At 54.9% G+C, this 18,341-nt stretch overlaps 1 protein-coding gene across 1 annotated transcript in view; it reads right to left on the reverse strand.

The window, feature by feature from the left end:
* Nucleotides 1-803: 803 nt before the first annotated feature.
* The window catches only part of SLC13A2 (solute carrier family 13 member 2), a 24,078-nt gene continuing 6,540 nt past the window's right edge, over nt 804-18,341 (reverse strand). Inside the window, exons 2-12 of the mRNA XM_077749710.1 lie at nt 9,556-9,684; nt 8,662-8,798; nt 8,351-8,556; nt 6,900-7,060; nt 6,696-6,838; nt 4,143-4,361; nt 3,828-3,916; nt 3,435-3,556; nt 2,168-2,329; nt 1,454-1,591; nt 804-974 (exon numbers count right to left, since the gene is read on the reverse strand). Coding sequence (XP_077605836.1) covers nt 804-974; nt 1,454-1,591; nt 2,168-2,329; nt 3,435-3,556; nt 3,828-3,916; nt 4,143-4,361; nt 6,696-6,838; nt 6,900-7,060; nt 8,351-8,556; nt 8,662-8,798; nt 9,556-9,684 — 1,677 coding nt within the window. The remainder of the gene's footprint in view (nt 975-1,453; nt 1,592-2,167; nt 2,330-3,434; nt 3,557-3,827; nt 3,917-4,142; nt 4,362-6,695; nt 6,839-6,899; nt 7,061-8,350; nt 8,557-8,661; nt 8,799-9,555; nt 9,685-18,341) is intronic.

Consider the following 18,341-nt stretch of genomic DNA (forward strand, 5'->3'; position numbering starts at 1 on the left):
GCTGGTGATGTCAGTGCTGCTTTCCTGGGTGGCTGCGCCCACTCCAGCCGGCCTTGGCAAGGGTTCCTGGCCATTACCTTCTCCCGTGAGGGGGAGGGGTGCCAAGGGGGCCACCATACAGGACCGAGGCCAAGTCCCCTCCCCCCGTACTCTTCAATCTGGGCCCTGAACCATGCTGTGGACCAGCCCTGGAAGCCGCCGTGAAAAACCAGCCCGGACTCTACTGCAAAAGGCTTTAATGGGGCTAATATCCCAACCCTCCTCCCAAACCTGAGAGGCTGGGGAGACCTCAGCAGCTGGGCTGGTCCCAGAGGCTGTTGCCATGGCAACTGCTGGTACCCCCGCCCCCCGTCCCCCGCTTCCCAGGCTACCCTAACCCCGAGTTTCAATAAATACAGTGCAAAGGGGGTCTGGGCACCCACCCAGCTGGGGAGACGAGGACCCGGAGTGCTAGAGAGGACAGGTTGTGTGGTCCGTGAGCTCACACATGCGCACTGTCAAGCAGACACCCAGGATCGCGAGCACACACAAGAAACCCCCTCTCAGGCATCTCACGCGACACACTCACATACATACATATATATACACACTTTCCTCCCGTCCACACCCCCCCTTCCTTACAGATACCTCCCCCCCATCCTTACAGACACACACACCCCTTCCTTACACACACACACACACACAAGGTTCCACATATATGTGCCTTTCTCTCCGTACTGGGCTCAGAGCCTGGGTGTCCCGTCCTGGCTCAGAGGCACGCAGACAGGTGGGCCTTCCTGGGCTCAGCCGGACGACACCCTGGTCTAGGGGAGAGGTGTTGTGGTGTTTGCCTGGCTGGCAATGCAGTGGGCTGTGGCGTTGGAGTAGGCCCAGGAGGGGAAGGTGTGCAGGCTGAAGATGGGGAAGCTCCAGCTGTTGATGGCCAGCGTGATGACCAGCACGCCGATGATGTTGAGCAAGAACCCTGCGCGCGCCTGGCGGGAGGAGAGCCCGTCTGAGTGACCGGCTGCCGAGCTGGGCCGGCACCTAGCCCTTAGGGATGCTCAGGAGCCTTCTGACGAGCAGAACTCTCTCTGGGAAGTCTTCCTGTGGGTCAGACCCGCAGCGCTAGGCCGTACCCCCTCCCTCTTGCTTTAATCCCAGTGCTAAGGAGGGAAAAGACGCCCTTTCTGAGCGCTCAGGGCCTTGGGCTTTGTTCTCGCTGGGTCCTTCTCCCTGGGTACAGGTGCCCTGGCACCTGAGAGCGTCCCCTGAATTCCCCACCCCATCTACTCCCCCTCACGTGGTTGGCAGGGTCTGAAGATGCTCCAACTGGGCATCGTGCCCCCCCCCCCCACAGGCTTCACTCTTAACTCTGAGAATCTCAGCGGCTTTAAGCCTCTTCGTGGCGCACCAAGAAGGGAGGACGGAGCAGGAAGGAGCACTGAATCATTCAGGTCCCGCTGCTACTCACCATATCAGACACTTTGAGGCCTCCGAAAGAGAAGACTATGGCATTGGGGGGGGTGGCCACAGGCAGCATGAAGGCCAGGGAGGCAGAGAGCGTGCAGGGGAGCATGACGTAGAGAGGGTGGAGGCAGATGGCCTGAGCCTGGATGGAGAGACAGGGGGGCAGAACTGATCCCAGTCCTCTTCCCAGAGAGGAAGACAGGGCCCCCAGTTCGCCCACTTCCTCTGTCTGGGGGACAGCCTTCCCTACCCCCCCCAACAAACATAGACTCTGACCATGAACCCCACCACTTCTGTCAGAAGGCACTGGTGACCTGGGAAGGGCCCCTTGACCTCTCTGGAGGGGATGAGTGTGTGGCCTTGCCCAGCGGGGCGTGGTGAGGGGAGGGGCCCATAAAACGGATCTCAAAAGGGCTCTGGGGTGTCATCAAAGGCTGCGGGAACGCGCCAGGGGAGGAAGGGGCTGGGGACGCTCCAGGGAGTAATTTCAACCTGTCACCTCAGGACTGACCAGAACAGGGGCTGGGCCACGGAGGTGGGCGAGGCCACCGGTGAGGCCCATTAGGATACTCAAAGGGTGACGTCACCAGGGATGAAGTGAGTCAGGGGCCAGAGGGCCTTGGGGCCTGAGGTAGCTGAAGGGTCTGGAGAAGGGTGGAAGCTCAGGGGACAGGCAGGAGGGCTGCCTGGAGGAAGTGTGCCTGCAGGACCAGCTCACCATGGAGGCCAGAATGGGCAGGAAAAGTGTGGTGGTGGCCACGTTGCTGGTGCACTCAGTGAAGGTGGCAATCAGCAGGCAGAGGATGAAGGCAATGGCGGGATGTGGCACATTCTGTAGCGGGGTCAGCTTGTCCCCCAGCCACTCGGACAGTCCTGATTTCTGTGGACAGAGGAGGATAGTGTGTGAGAGGTGGAGGTTCCTGGGGCTCCAGAGTCCCCTGCCGAGGCTCTGGGAGGGGCCTGTTCCTGCTTATATCTCTCTAGAATCTTCAGAGTAAGGGCAGCTTGGGAAGGAAGGTGAGACCCAGAGAGAACCAGGAGGTCCCCTCAAAGTGATTTTGAAGAACATCTGGATGTGGGGAGAAGGGTCAGATGAGAGGCTCAGAGAGGGGGCCAAAGGGCTTTCTCGGGGAACCTGGGGCCCGGTGGGAGGAAAGACCTTCAACTCCATTTGCTCCTGCTCTCCCAACCTCTCTTGGGAGCTCCCTGGCCATCCTCAGCCCTCTGCCTGCCTCCTTCAGCCCAGGAGAGAGAAGGGGTGGGTAGAGGCTGGGCCAGAGGCTGACAGGAGAATGGGGACAGTCCAGAGTCATCAGGGCTCCAGGGTCTTTCCCTGTCCACCTCTGTAACACCAGACAGTGAGTCCCAGGGAGCCGGGACTTCATCTCATCCAGTGCTGCCAACCCAGCCCCCAGCACAGCGCTTGGCACCGTCAGTGAATACTTGATGGGTGAGTCCCTGGCACCAGTCCCTGACCCGAGGAAGCTGCCTCCTGTCTGTGCACTGAATGAGCTTGGCCAGAACGCTGAGGCCCAGGGGTGCAGGTTCCGAGATTTTCCTCTTGGGAATGAAGGATGGCCTGATCCCCAAAGCCCGGCTGGGTGTGATCATGGCGCCCCCTGGTGGCCCTCGCGGGTCAATGGCGTCGACTCAATGCTCACTACTCTACTTGGTGCTAAAGCTATTGCATTCTGTCTGGCAGAGGGGGGTCGCTCTTCCCTTTGGCTTTGAGAACCCGAACAGCGAGAGGTACCTGTGGCTTGTGTTCCTGCCCCCTCTTAACTGACTGAGCCATCCAGGCGCCCCTCCTGCCCCCTCTTATAGCCAGGCTCCAACCTGTCTCTCCAGCTGGTGTAAAGGCTCTGCCCACGAGGAGGCTCCTTAGTGGGGATCAGGTCTCCCCTGTGTGGGATGGAAGCAGGGCACCTCTTTCCCTGCCACAGGGTGTCCCTCAAACAGTCCGGGGAGAGGGCAGGGGTTCTCACCTCACTGGCCTTGGCCAGGGCAAAGCCACCACCCAGCAGGAGTACGATATTCCAAGGCATCTTCTCATTCACTGTCTTCCAGTTGAGGAGGGCGGGAGGCGCCTTCAGCCTCCCTGGTTTTTCTATTTCCCAGGCAGAGGAGGATGGGTCACCAAGGGCCAAGAGATTTCCCCTCCCCTCCACTCGGGTCCCTATCTGAGTTGAATGCATGTGCGAGAGGGGCCCTCAGTTCGGCAACCTCCTTACTTTGGCCCTGAGCCCCTACACCTTAGGCAAATCATCCCAACCTCTCTGGGCTTTATTCACTCCTGTCAAGTGTGGTCGAAGGCACATTCCATGCCAGAAGGCAGGGACTGCCCGGAGCCCCTTCCCTGCCCCCGTCCAGGCTCTTACCTGGATCCTGAGTCAGCCCCGGGATCTTGGAGGGCACCAAGAACATAATTATGCCAATGAAGATGGCCACTGTCCCATCGGACACCATGCTGTGAGCGGGGCAAGGAGGGCAGGCTTAGTGGCTCAGGTCTGCTAGGGCTCATAGGGTGGAATGGCGGTGGAGACGAACCCCTCCCACAGGGGTGCCAAGTCCTCTCAACGAGTCCTCCCCACCTGTGTTACCTCCTGGTCTGCACCAGGGGGCCCTGCGTCCTTCTCTCTTCCCTTAGCCAAGCAAACCCCGGAAGGAGTCCCCATCTCCCCAGGAATGCTCACCTTGTCCCATCCTCATTGGGAAAAGCCAGGTTGCCCCAGCCAAGGAAAAATCCAGGCTCCCGGGTGAACCAGAGCACCACCAAGGTGACAAAGAGGACAGAGACAGCCTTCTCGGCAAAGGTCATGGGGCCCAGCAGCTTGTGTTCTGTTTGGATGACGTGGTAGGCTGCCTTCTCTTGGCTCTGCTCCTGTCCGCCGAAGCCAAAGTTCTTCAAGAAGCTGCAGGCAGAGGGGTGGGGGCAGCTCTTGAGGGCCCTGCACCAGGCAGGGGAGCGAGGGGCTCTGAGTGCCTGTGTTATACCACAGAGACCACCTCGGGGTTGCCACATGAAGGCCTTGGACCCACCCAACGTGCTGGAAGAAGAGCAGTAGACTCTCAGGAAGTCGTGGTTCTTAGCAGAAGCAAGCCTGGGACTCCAGGGAAAGGTTTCTCCATGCTCAGCCCTGCTCCATCTGCCCCATTGAGTCCCTGTCCCTCCAGAGATTCTCTTGAGCTAAGCCCTCCTTTGCCCAGAGTGAGATGGATCTAAAGGCCTGGATCCCACGGCTCCTTCTGTCTCCAACTCACTCTCCCCTCTACCAACAGCCTTTCAGGAAATCCTCCCTTCCCTCTCCTACTCGCTTCCGGGCATCCACCTNCACAGAAGGCTGCCATGTACTCCTGTGTGCCCTTCGCTTAACTCAGGTTGACTTCTAACTTTTCACTTAGGCAAATCTCAGCTCCCCAACGGACTGTGTGTTTTTCACTCATCTTTGAATCCACCACGGTGCCTTGCATATGCTGGTCTCTTTGACTCCCACCTCGCCTGTACCAGCGCCCAGCTTCAATCCAGCCTCCTTGCACCTTGCCCAAGTGAGTGTTCCAAAGGACAGAGACACTACTTAAAAACTTTCAATGTTCCAGGGCGCCTGTGTGGCTCAGTCAGTTAAGCGTCTGACTTCAGTCATGATCTCTTGGTTCGTGAGGTCGAGTCCCACCTCGGGTTCTTTGCTGACAGCTGGGAGCCTGGAGTTTGCTTCAGATTCTGTGTCTCCCTCTCTCTCTGCCCCTCCCCTGCTTGCATTCTGTTTCTCTCTCTCTCTCAAAAATAAACAAACATTAAAAAATTAAAAAAAAACAACTTTCAATGTCCCCTCTCCTTCATTCCCCCCCTCACCACCTAGGCAGGAATGGCAAATAACAAGTCATACCACAATAGCATTCATATCACTACTCCTAACCTGTACTGGTAGCAGACATCACCAGTCAATCCCAGATTCAATTCCAACTGAGCTCCAGCAAGGTCTCACAATCACAAGATTTTCTTTTGTTCCTTCTCTTCCCTTCTCTTCCCTTCCCTTCCCTTCCCTTCCCTTCTCTCTTCTCTTCTCTTCTCTTCTCTTCTCTTCTCTTCTCTTCTCTTCTCTTTTCTCTTCTCTTCTCTTCTCTTCTCTTCCTTTCCTTTCCTTTTTTTCTTTTCTTTTTAATATTTATTTATTTTGGGGAAAGCACACGTCGGGGAGGGGTGGAGAGAGGGGGACAGAGGATCCAAAGTGGGCTCTGCGGTCCCGGGCTGACAGCAGCGAGCCTGACATGGGGTTCGAAATCACAAACCGCTAGATCATGACCTGAGCCGAAGCCAGATGCTCAACCAGCTGAGCCACGCAGGCGCCCCAAGGTGACCCAAGATTTTCAACTCAGACTTCTAGTCACTACCAGTAACCCAGGGTTTGAGGTAAGAATAAAGCCTGTTTATTACTCTTGGCCTCAAGGGCAAGGTCCAAACTCTATGTCGCACACAGGGTCCTCCATAATCTTCCCCCGCCTACTTCTCCAACTTCAGCTCCTAATATTCCTTTCTGCTCTTTACAATTCAACCAACAGAACTAGAGTTTTTCCAACCATGTGCTCTTTCTCGCCTCAGTACCTATGTACAGGCTGTTCCTGTTGCCTGGAATGTCTTCACCCCATTCTCTACCTGGCTGGCTTCTAGTTCTACAAGATTCACTTTGGGCAGCGTGTCCTCCAAGTGCCTTCTGGGATCTCCACTATCCTGGGCCGTGTTCCTACAGCTCCCGGACTTCCCTCTGTCACGGCCCCTGCCATACCATTACCCGTTAGATGGTGAGCTCCAAGGACAGGACTGTGCCTGATGTCCTCTTGCATTCTCAGTGCCTAGTGTGGGGCCAGATGTAAGCAGAGCACGACAAATGCTTTTGCAACTGGCCATGTTCACTGTGTGCTCCTTAAGCGTTTACCAGACTGTGGAGCTTTATGGGATGGATCAGGTCTGGCCATCAGGAGACCCGGTTTTCAATCTACAGCATGGACATTTTGTCTACAGCACGGACAAATCTAGCTGTATACCACTCCTTGAGCCTCAGTTTGCTCATCTGCTAAATGGGGTTTACTCTCCACCCAGTAAATGGCTCAAATGGGGGTTGCCAGGTGCACAGAGAGGCCTTGGGAGGTGATTCTATCCTTTGCCACAGTGGTGACCTGGTTACCCAACCGGAAGCTGCCAGAGGGTAAGGGCGGGCGCCTGGGCTTCTTTTGCTCAGTCCACCACTTACTTGAACCCCAGGAAGAGGACCTGCAGCCACAGCCAGGCAAGCAGCAGCAAGATGACCATGGTGGGGAAGGCAAAGCCAAACCAGGAGGCGAAGTTCACCACGTTGCCGTTTTGAGGGAAGAGCCTGAAGGGGGATATGGGCTGCTGCTGTGACATTGCCCGGGGACCGCCAGGCCCCGGCTGCCTCCTGGGGGCAGTGCGGGGCTTCNAGGTTAGGTGTGGTGCCGGTGAGCGTGGCAATGCCCCCGATGCTGGCTGCGTAGCACACACACAGGCTCATGCCCTGGCTAAACCGGATCTGCTGTCTGTCTTTCTCTACCTTCGGTGCTGAGGACGCAGGTGGAACAGGGTGGGCCTGCCCGTTGTCTGGGAAGAAGGGAGAGCTTCGGTGGGGGGTGGGTGCAGGCGAGCATGGCTGCCTCTGAGGGGCCTTGTCAGCAGACAGCCTAGACCCGGGCAGGGGGGACGGGTAGGGCAGGGGTCCCGTCCAGGTCTGCAAGGGCTTGTACAGACTCTGCAAGGAAGTCTCAGGCTGGGTTGACCCTCGGACACCATATGGCCCAAACTCTCTCTTGAGAGAGGGAGACAGAGACACAGACAATGGAAAGGGATGATCCAAACCACACAGGGTGAATGGAGTCTGGACCCCTGATGGCCGACCCAGACTGTAGCTCTCTGCCTCCCGTGGTGACCCAGCATCTTGGTTTGCCCAGGACTGAAGAGATTCTCAGAACATGGGACTTTTTTTTTCTTTAACGTTTATACATTTTTGAGAGACAGAGTCCGAGTGGGGGAGGGGCAGAGAGAGAGGGAGACACAGATTCCGAAGCAGGTTCCAGGCTCTGAGCTGTTGGCACAGAGTCCGACTCGAGGCTCGAACCCACAAACTGTGAGGTCGCGACCTGAGCCGAGGTCGGATGCTTAACTGACTGATGCACCCAGGTGCCCCAGAACATGGGACTGAAAAAAATGTTTTATTATTTTATTTTTTTTAATGTTTATTATTTATTTTGAAAGAGTGTGCGAGCAGGGGGAGGGGCAGAGAGAGAGAGGAAGTGAGAGAATCCCAAACAGGCTCCATGCACAGTGGATCCTGACTCGCTGTGAGATCCCACGACCCTGGGCTCATGACCTGAGCCGAAATCAAGAGTTGGACGCTCAACTGACCGAGCCACCCAGGCGCCCCACGGGACTTCTTGTTTTAAAAACTAGGACAGCCCTGGGACGCCTGGGTGGCTCAGTCAGTTAAGCATCTGACTTCAGCTCGGGTCAGGATCTCATGGTTTGTGAGTTCGAGGCCCGTATCGGGCTCTCTGCTGTCAGCACAGAGCCTGCTTCGGACCCTCTGTCCACCCCCCTTCCTCTGCTCATGCAAAAATAAATAAATATTAAAAAAGTAATAATAATAAAACTAGGACAGCCTTGGGCAAACCAGAACAAGGTGGTCACTGTACATCTTGCCTCCCTTTCTCANAGTAATAATAATAAAACTAGGACAGGCTTGGGCAAACCAGAACAAGGTGGTCACTGTACATCTTGCCTCCCTTTCTCACCCTGGAGGCCCCAAGATGACCACCCCTGTCGTGGACATCACCCCAGACCCTCCCCAAGGGTCAGGGGGTTGGGGCGGGCAGGGTAGAGCCTCATCTTTCTTACCAAGCTTGGTCACGTCTTTCTGGGGACTTGATTCCTGGAGTTCGAAGGTGGGGTTGTCGCTGCCCTCCTCTACATTCTTGCTTGTGGGCGTCTTGTATAGCTGTTCCAGAACGGCGTGCGCGATGGGCACCATCATGGCCGTGGTGGCTGTGTTGCTGATCCACATGGACAGGAAGGCCGTGACCAACATGAAGCCCAACAGCAGTCTAGGGACAGACAGATGGACACACTGGCTGGTGTTCCAGTGCCCCTGGAGGGACTGGATACCCCACACACCACCCGCTCCGGGGTCCCCAGTCCTGGGAACTCACAGGGCAGGCCGGACCCCAATGATGAGGAGCACACGGAGGGCAATGCGTTTGTGCAAGTTCCAGTGCTCCACAGCGATGGCCACAAGCAACCCCCCGACGAACAGGATGTTGGTGTCCTTAAAGTACTCGATGCACACCTGGGGGACAGGGACAGCTGAGAGGCAGGAAGCGGTCTCCCCTTGTGCCCCTGGGCGCAAGCCACCGTCACTGACATTCCCGCAAACAGAGGCTGGTCCCCTGGGCTCTCGGAACCAAAGGGAAACGGTCTTTGGATCACCTTCCGCTTAATATTAACCAGGTTCCTCTCTTCCTGCCAAACTCCTTCTTTCTCCCCTCAGCAGTGGGTCCGAGATAATCTAGGGTGATTCCACTCATGTTTCAAGCCGTTGACTAGGAGCTAGAGGATTCAGTGCTGGTTCTGGAAACTATGGCCGTGGTTGTCAAAGTGTGGTCCGTGAGCTGGCATCATCACCAACCTGGGGCTTGCTAGGACTGAAATGCTCAGGCCCTGCCCCAGATCCACTCAGTCAGAAACTTGTTTTCATCAGCCCTGAAGGTGATCCTGATGCTCGTTCATGTTTCAGAGTCACTGAACCCAGAAAATACAAGTTCTTTAGCTGACTTTCAAGGCCCTTTTTCCTGAGTCACCAAGCCTTTCTAACCCCCAGCCTACACCCGGTCCACTTTGAATTAACTCTCACCACCAACCATGCGCTTCTAGAGAGCTCGCCCCCTCCCACCCCCCTGCGTCTTCTAGCTGACTCCTCCTCGAGTGCTCCCTGACCTGCCAAGCAGAGGCGAGGACCCCTCTTCTGTGTGCCCTGAGTCTCTCTCCAACGCCAGGGCTTTAGAGCAGACCCCCTCCATCCTGGAGGTATGAAAGGGGAGGCTTACCTCGGAAGCATCCATTATGCCCATCGTGGGGTACAGGACGATGGGGAAGAGGGCGGTGACAGCCAGGGGCAGAGCCTCGGTACACCAAAAGAGCGCCATGATGATGATGGAGTAGGCACAGTAGGCTTCCTGTGGGCGGGAGAGGGGTGGCAGAGCTGTTGCAGGGGCGGGCCTGTGTTCCAGAGTCATGGCACCTTCTGCCCCGCAGAGAAAACAGGCCATTCGTAACAGCGGAGGGAGAGCGTGTGAAACCCACGGTCATTGATAACGGAGTCCAAAGGTCCCATTTCAAAACGGAAACCAAAAAACAAAGCAAGGCGCTCACCACCTTGTGGTTGACCTTGGGGAGGCTAGGCGGTTTGATCCAGCCACGCTGGAGGGGCCGGAGGGGCTAGATTTGGGTATCAGGCCCTACCCAGCCTTTGACAGTGGGCCAAAGTGAGGATTCCCCAGGATGAGATGGGGGCTAATCTAGACGAGACTGGAGGCCTGGCCAGCGTAGACTCCCGCCTGGCACCTTGGCCTTCCCTGGCTTTGTCAGAGCCTGTAAGAGTATATTTGCATGACAATGTAATTAATGTTTGTTTCCTCTCCCAGGAGGTGAGCTCCTTCTACGTATGGCATCTAGGTGCTTAGAGCTCCGAACCCAGCAGGCCTCGGAGCAAATCTTTTCTGAATGACCAAATCCTTGGGAAGTTTTCGAACAGTGGGAGCAAGCCCGGCATGACCACTGCATCGCACAATTCCAGGGGGTGCCATTCACGTGGACAGAAGACGTGAAAGGTTCCCCCCATCCCTGAGTTGTGCAGGGAATTGGGGGGGGAGGCGGTAAACCCCGAGTCATAGTCTCAGAAGTCTTTGGGTACCAGAGGCTCTCCTTTCTCCCACAGGGTCCCCAGGTCTGGAGGGGGCCTAACCTCAGACCTGGGAGAGGACCTGGAGCAGAAGGGGAAGTCAGACAGTTGGTCCCCAGTGTCACGGGGCCACCGGAGGAAGGGCAGGAGAATCATAAGCTAGAAGGAAGCCTCCCTCAAGCGCCCCACCCCGCCTGCCTCCGGGGCACCAGCTCTGAGAGGGGATGGAAGGGACTGAGAGCTGGGACAGTGGCTGGGAGGCCCCTCCTCTCCTACCTGTCTCAGCTGCCCCTGGCCCTCTTGTTTTCTCCACCTGGTGCAGGCTGTCCTCACCCCTGTTAGTACCCTAAGTTTGGGAAGGGCCCGTGGTGGTATAGCCGGCAGGGGGGTGGGCGGTGGGAGGAGAGGAAGCTGCTGTTTATTGAGCCACTTTTAGGAGCTGGGTGATTTCCTATTTGTGGTTCCGTGAAACTCAAACAGCCATTAAGATGGGTGTGGTGGTCCCAAGGTTACAGAGGAGCTTGAGGAGGTTAAGCGGCTCGTCAAGGTCACAGAACTAGGGAGTGGCAGAGCCAGGAAGACCCAGGCAAGGCGTCGAGGTTGCAGAATTCCAAGGGCGGCTCCCCAGGGTTCTAGGGAAGGGGCACCCGTCCACCGGAACAGCACGCAGCCGCAGGGCCAGGTCTGATGCCAGGCTCACTTTCTCATCGTGGAATTTCCACCATCTCTCCTCACCCAGGACATGAACTCTGGGGCCCCAGGGGTGGAGCCACCTTGACCTTCGCCCAGAGACCCGCCCCTCCTTCTCCGCCAGCTGGAGGCCCGTTCTGCTGAAGTTGCTGTTCCCCAAGCACTTCCTCTCCTGCAAGGCTTGCAGGGCAGGTGGCTCATCCTCCCTGGGAGCTAAGGGCAGGCCAGCCCCTCTGCACCCTGGTGTCCCCCCTCCCCCAACCCACTCGGAATTCTCTGGCCAGAGACCAGGAGGGGGCGGGGGTGGATGATCACTGCTGATTCAAGAGGAAAGCGCCGCTAAGCCCCAGGACTCTTCCGTGCCAGCATTGGGTACTCCAGTCAGAGGACTGTCACGTTTAGCTGCTCAGTGAGGTTACAACTCTCGTTCCCATTCCACGGATGAAGAAACGAAGGCACAAATAAACGGAGTCAACGTCTCAGCGTCGCGCGCGAGCAAGTCAAGAAGCCAGGCCATTTGTCTCTTGAGCCTCAGCCTCCGCCTTCTACCCGGAGCTCAGTCCCTCACAGTTTGCGGGCTGTCTTCCGGCCTTAGGTTCTCTGTGACTAGTGGGGTGTATGGGGCTGCCCTGGGGCTCTGAATTCAAACAGAACCACCTTCCTGGGGCGCCTGGGTGGCTCAGTCAACTGAGCATCTATCTGACTCTTGGTTTCGGCTCAGGTCATGTTCTCAGGGTTCGTGAGTTCGAGCCCCGCTTTCCCTCTCTTCTGAGACCCTATTCCCGTGCTGCAGAGAGAGATGTTAACGGTGAAACCTCCCCCAGGGAGCTCCGGTGTGTTCAGCGGGCGGCTCCCCTACCCCTTGACATCTTCCCCTCGTCCCCCTCCTCCTCTTCCAATGTCTATGTGTCTCTGGATCAAACCCAAAAGCGGTTTGATCAGAGTTCTATCCAGAAGCCTTCTGTGGCCCTGGTGGCCGCGGCTCTGTGTCTCCATCCTACCTTTGTGGGCAGTCCTGTCCAGATGTGGCATAATTTGCTGACCTGTCCTTCCTGGGTCATAGGATGCTTAACTGGGGCGTGGAGTTCCAAGGCGCTTGAGGGAAAAGCATTTCATCTTGGAGCTAACATCTAACTGAGGTTCCAAACAGAGGCGGCAAAGCCGTGCTGCCATTGGTGGCATTGCTGCTGGCTTTGTCACAGTCCCCACCGTGGCCCCCGGCCGTCGGATACGTGCACAGATCCCTTGTCGCTGTTCTCTCAGATCTGTATCTCAAAATATTGCTCGTATCCATCACTGTTCTTGAAATTATGGTACTTACGCCAACACTTGATCTTAATGCATTTCTGAGTTGCAATGTTTTTTCAGGTTTTCATTACTCTATTCCAATGTAATTGGTTTTCTTTATAATCCTATGCATTTTGTTTTGTGCATTTTATTTTATTTTTCAAAAGTGTTTATTTATCTTGAGAGAGACAGAGACCGTGAGGATAGGGAAGCGGCAGAGAAAGGGAGAGAGGACCCCAGGCAGGCTCCGCACTATCAGCGCAGAGCCCGACACGGGACTCGAGGCCACGAACCGTGAGATCATGACCCGAGCCGAAACCAAGAGTCGGCCACTTAACCGACTGAGCCACCCAGGAGCCCCTTATTCTGTGCATTTTAAAGTTTATTTTATTTTTAAATTCATTTTGAGAGAGAGAGATAGGGAGCAAGAGGGAGGGGCAGAGAGAGAGGGAGACAGAATCTTAGGCAGGCTCTGAGCTGCAGAGCTTGAAGCGGGGCTCGAACTCAAGAATCGTGAGACCGTGACCTGAGCCGAAGCGAAGAGTCGGACGTTTAACTGACCGAGCCACCCAGGCGCCCCTATTTTGTGCATTTTAAAGCAATATTCTGAGAAGAGTCTCTAATCTTTACTTGACAGCCAAAGGTATTCATGACTCGGAAATGGGTTAGATTCCCTGACGGAGGTTTTCAGCCTCCTCCATTCTGACCTCAGTCTGTACTTTCTAACTGATTCGAATTCTTCTTTCCAGCTTATCTCTTAGCTCAGGCAAAAGACTTGACTGGCAAAGCCTCCAGTGATGAGGACCAAAACTACCCCCCGAAGCAATCAGAACTGCCTTGATATCAGCAAGACCCACGCGGCTGACCCCAAGACAGTGACTGACCTGACCTTCACTGCCCACCGGAACATGCCCACCGACCTTTGTCCCACATTTTCTTTTTTTTAAATTTTTTTTTTATGTTTTATTTATTTCTAAGAGAGAGAGAGAGAGAGAGAGAGAGAGACAGCGTGAGCAGGGGAGGGTCAGAGAGAGAGGGGGTCATAGACTGAAACAGGCTCCAGGCTCTGAGCTGGCAGTCAGCACAGAGCCCGACGCGGGGCTCGAACCCACGAACCGCGAGATCATGACCTAAGCGAAAGTCGGACGCTCAACCGAATAAGCCACCCGGGCGCCCCTGTCCCACATTTTCCTTATATGAACCTGGACGTGCTTTCAGCCCTTGGAGACAGTCTTTGAGATGTTTGTCTGCTATCTTCTGGGTGGTGGCCTCGCTGAAGTTCATTCTTTTCTTGTTTCACCTCCCGCTCACCCCTCTGCGTTTGGGTTTGGTCAGCAGCCAGGGGCCTACCTCGTCTGTTTGTGGCGCTCCCCCCACCACCCCAGCCTGGTGCTCTTGCGCCCTTGGGGCCCAGTGACATCCCCACCTTAAGGCAAAGAACAGAAAAATTTATCTAGCATCTACGATAGTGGCTTCCCTGGATCGCCTTGGGAATTTTCTGAACTCCTAGGTCCATCTCTGTGTGGAATGACTCTCTGGGCGGGAGCAGGGGTCTCTACTAGCCCCAGCAATGGGGTGTGAGCCGGAGTGAGGAAGTGACGGAGGCTGGGGACGTCGGGCGGGCGCTCTGCATATGTTCTCTCTCCTTTCCTCCTCACATCTCCGCGGGGCAGCGGCTCTCACCGCTCCCACTGAGAGGTGAGGAAGGAACCTGCGCTGGCCATGCTCAGCTAGCACCTGCGGCGTGGGACCCAGAGGGGGTGGGGGGTCACACTCTGGCCCCCGGCAGCTTCCCAGCCTCCAGCACCGCACCGCGTATGTCTTTCTCATAGTCGCAGCAGGTGCCACTGTCCGTGGTGGCCTTCCTGGAGCTCAGATGCCAGCAGGGAAGAGTTTTGTCTGGCAGCAAGTGCTTCTTTCTGCCTCAGTCGCTCCCTTGCACAGGCCAGTAGGGGAGGGGTTCTCCAGCTCTGTTCCTTGGCTGAGGTTTTGCTCCTCTCTCAGTATCCGTCTACGGGCTCCCGAGGACAGGGAGCGAGGCTTTTCCCCTCCGCGTCTCTCGCCCCCGGCTGGTCCCGCGTGCGTCACCCCAACACCTGCCCCAGGAAGCATCCTGTTTGGATCCCCATTCTCTTCAAGCCCTGGGGAGTGCCTGCGACTGGGAGCTGGGCCCCCCAGCTGTTCATCAGGCACTCATTCAGCAAAGCCCCTCCCTGCTCCAGCTCTACACTCCTGCTGGTTGTATGCCTCACATGTACCCACTGACTTCTCTCCAGCTCTCGGCCACCAACCTGGTCCAAGCCCCAGCATCTGCCACCAAGACTCCTACAAGACCTCTCTTCCTCTCTTCCCCCTGAAATCTCTTCTCCTTGCTGCAGGGAGAGTGATCGCGAGTCACAAGTCTGTTTAATCCACCCCGATCCAACAGCACAGACACACTCACCTCAAAGCAGCTGAGATCCCTTCCGAGTGTCTGGCTGCTCTCAGGAGAAGTTCAGGGCTGATTTGAGCCTCTCTTTGCTCTCTGCTCCAGCCACACTGGCCCTCTTCCAGCTCCTCAAATATTCCACCCTCCCTGGAGCCACAGGGCCTTTGCACATACTTTCCTCGCTTCCCTCCCCACTTTGCCCAGTTGATGTCTACTTATTCTTGAGATCTTAACTCAAGTATTCCTTTTTCAGGGAATCCTCCATGGGTTCCAGGCTCGGCTATATTCCCCGTTTTCACACACCAGGCCCCTGTACCTCCTGCATAGCACCCATCACAGTCTGTAATGAAACACTTAGTTTCATGAATTTCTTGATGAACCTCAACCTTTTTTTTCATCAGAGCATACTCTCTAGGGGGTACGAAGCGTGAGTCTGTTCCACCCCACCAGGCACCTAGATGGAGCACACACACACTATGTGGAGAATGAATATCAGGCACTGGGGGTACAGATATGAGTCAGGCCCAGCCCTGGCCTTCGGGGACTCCAAATGTCCCCACCGAGGGCCACAGATGGGTGTGGACAGAAGAGATAACACGCAGAGGGCTTCCAAATCCCAAGACGGGCAGCTTGCTTCTTTTGTAATGGGAAACACAGGTCAGAGGTCAGGAAACCTGTGAGTCCAGGCCCAGTTTTATGGCTGTGTCCTTGGGCAAGTTACTTAACCTCTCTCAGCCATTGTCTTCCCTTCCCTTCCCTTCCCTTCCCTTTCCTCAGCAACACTGATCATTTCCAGCTGTGCGCACATTTATCTCCTTTATACGGCTTCCTTCTCTACACATGGGAATAAAAGAAACACCTGCCTCACTGGGCAACTACAAGGATAAAGGATGTGAATATGAAGGCATATGTCCTAAAGGACTACAGGTGACTATGAGCAGATGGCGGGGTTGGCGTTGGGAGCTGAACGTGCTCCTGGGCCCCTAGGGAACCAGGGTGGATGCACGAGGCACAAAAGGAGATGCAACTTCCAGAGAATCCAGGGCAGACTCTGGACCCGGGGTGTGGGCAAGGCGTGGGACCTGCGGACATCACGGCCTTTACCCGTCACGGGCATAGAGCATTGGATGTGCCTGTCGTCTCAGAGGTATCATAGCTGACTCCTGCTGATTGAAGGTTAACCCAGGGAGGTGGGATGGGTTGGCGCACGGCGGGTCACTCCCACTGCCCCTCTGCCCTCGGGTAAGTAGGGATGCTGCTGGCAGTGAGCACTCCCGGGTCTGGGGGGTGAGGTGAGACACTCAGTGGCCGCCTGCCAGGCACCATGGCGAAGGAGAGGCCAGTGGAATCCCAGAGGAGAAGGGGCCCTTTCCTGAGCCTCTCGCTGTCTGGGCTGAGGAAGGCTTCCAGAGGGATGGGTGCTGAGGGATGAATAGGAGTTCAGTGGGTGGGTGTTGAGGTGAGGGAGTAAGCAGAAATGGAACAGATGAGGCATCAAAGATTTCGATGCATTCTCGGAGAGGTGTAATGCTTGGAAAAGACTGTGTCTGCCTTGGGGAGAGATGTAGGACTTTATCTGGAAGACCGGGGTAAAAAGTGGGGCCCTCAAAGGGTTTTAAGAAGAGAGAGTGACATGGTCAGGTTACACTGATGCTACCACTTGTGCTTTTTAAGAATATGTGCGTATTTTTAAATGTGTTCGCATATACACGGGAAAATCTCTGATTCAAGGATTCTTACCTGTTTTTTGCACCAAGTTCCCCTTGGCAGCCTGATGAAGTCTTCTAACTACTTCTCAGAATAATGTTTTTAGGGGGCGCCTGGGTGACTCGGTCGGTTAAGCGTCTGACTCTTGATTTCAGCTCAGAGTATGATCTCACGAAGCGTGGAATTAAACCCCGTGTCAGGCTCAACACTGACAGTGCGGAGCCTGCTTGGGATTCTCTTGCCCTCTCTCTCTGCCCCTCCCCTGTTTGCATGGGTGCTCTCTCTCCATCTCTCTCAAAATAAATAACTATATAAGCTTAAAAAATAAAAGAATAATATTTTTAAATCCATTAAATAAAATGCATAGAATTACTAAGGAAGCCAACTGTGTTGAAATACAGCTATTACAATATGAAAGATGGGCTAGATAATGATATACGTCACTCTTCCTTAGCTAATAAGACTTTCACCGGCTAACAGCTACTGAAATTGCAGTCATGAGGGGTGCCTGGGTGGCTCAATTGGTTAAGCATCCAACTTTGGCTCAGGTCATGATCTCATGGTTCGTGGGTTCAAGCCCCTCGTCGGGCTCTGTGCTGACAGCTAGCTCAGGGCCTGGAGCCTGCTTCAGATTCTGTGTCTCCCTCTCTCTCTCTCTCAGAAATAAGTAAAAAACATTAAAAATAAAAAAAAATTCCAGTCATGATTAACATAAACAAGATTTCAAGGTACCTGCAACAGCTGTAATACAATGTGAAAATATCTGTGACTTCTACCGGTGGCAAAGTCAAAGGCACGGTTAATTCTATTGTGGTTTGTGAGGCGCTTGGGGGGCTCAGTCAGTTAAGCATCTGACTTCGGCTCAGGTCATGATCTCATGGTTTTTGAGTTCGAGCCCCGTGTCAGGCTCTGTGCTGACAGCTCAGAGCCTGGAGCCTGTTTGGGATTCTGTGTCTCCCTCTCTCTGCCCTTCCCCAGCTCTCTCTCTCTCTCTCTCTCTCTCTCTCAAAAGTAATAAATGTTAAAAAAAAAATACTATTGTGGCTTGTTACCTACATTCCTAAAAGAAGAAAGTACTAAATTTTCTTTAGGTTATTGATTAAAAAAATAGGTTTTTTTCCTATCCAAGCTCCTGAATTTTCCCCCACTGATTCCCAAGGGTGAGGATACATGCTATACTGGGCACCAAGATTGCCATCAGGAAGGGCACTGGGGCAGAGAGTGAGGGGGCGACCTCTCCGTCTCACTCTTTGGTACCGTTGAATTTTGTGCAAGGTGAGTATGCCATCTAATTACATAGAGAAATCATCTAAAGATGACAGTAGGGAGCAGGGCACCTGGGCAGCTGTCGGGGGAGCGTCCGACTCTTGATTTCAGCTCAGGTTACGATCCCGGAGTGGTGGGATCCAGTCCCGTGCTGAGCTCTGCACTGAGCGTGGAGCCTGCTTGGGATTCTCTCTCCAGCTCTCTCTGCCCTGCCCCTGCTCGTGCATGCACGCTCTCTCTCTCAAAAATAAATAAATAAATAAATAAATAAATAAATATTAAAAATGTTGTAAATAAAGTAAATAAAATAGGGAGCTCACACCTGCTATGTTGNCAGAGCAGGCTGGGGGGGTGGGGTGTGTGTGATATTCTTCCAGCAACAATAGGGGGTGTGATATTCTTCCAGCAACAATAGGCCCATCCATGCTGAATGCCTCATCTTTCTGGGAGACTGAATACACAAAGCGGACAATGGCCAGTCCATATATAAAAATATGCCCTACAGCCTCTGCGGCCACCAGCCTTGGGGGGGGGGGGGCCCAAACCCACCCCCC

This window comes from Crocuta crocuta, unplaced genomic scaffold (assembly GCF_008692635.1).
Source record: "Crocuta crocuta isolate KB4526 unplaced genomic scaffold, BGI_CrCroc_1.0 scaffold149, whole genome shotgun sequence".
In the NCBI taxonomy this organism is placed as follows: Eukaryota; Metazoa; Chordata; class Mammalia; order Carnivora; family Hyaenidae; genus Crocuta; species Crocuta crocuta.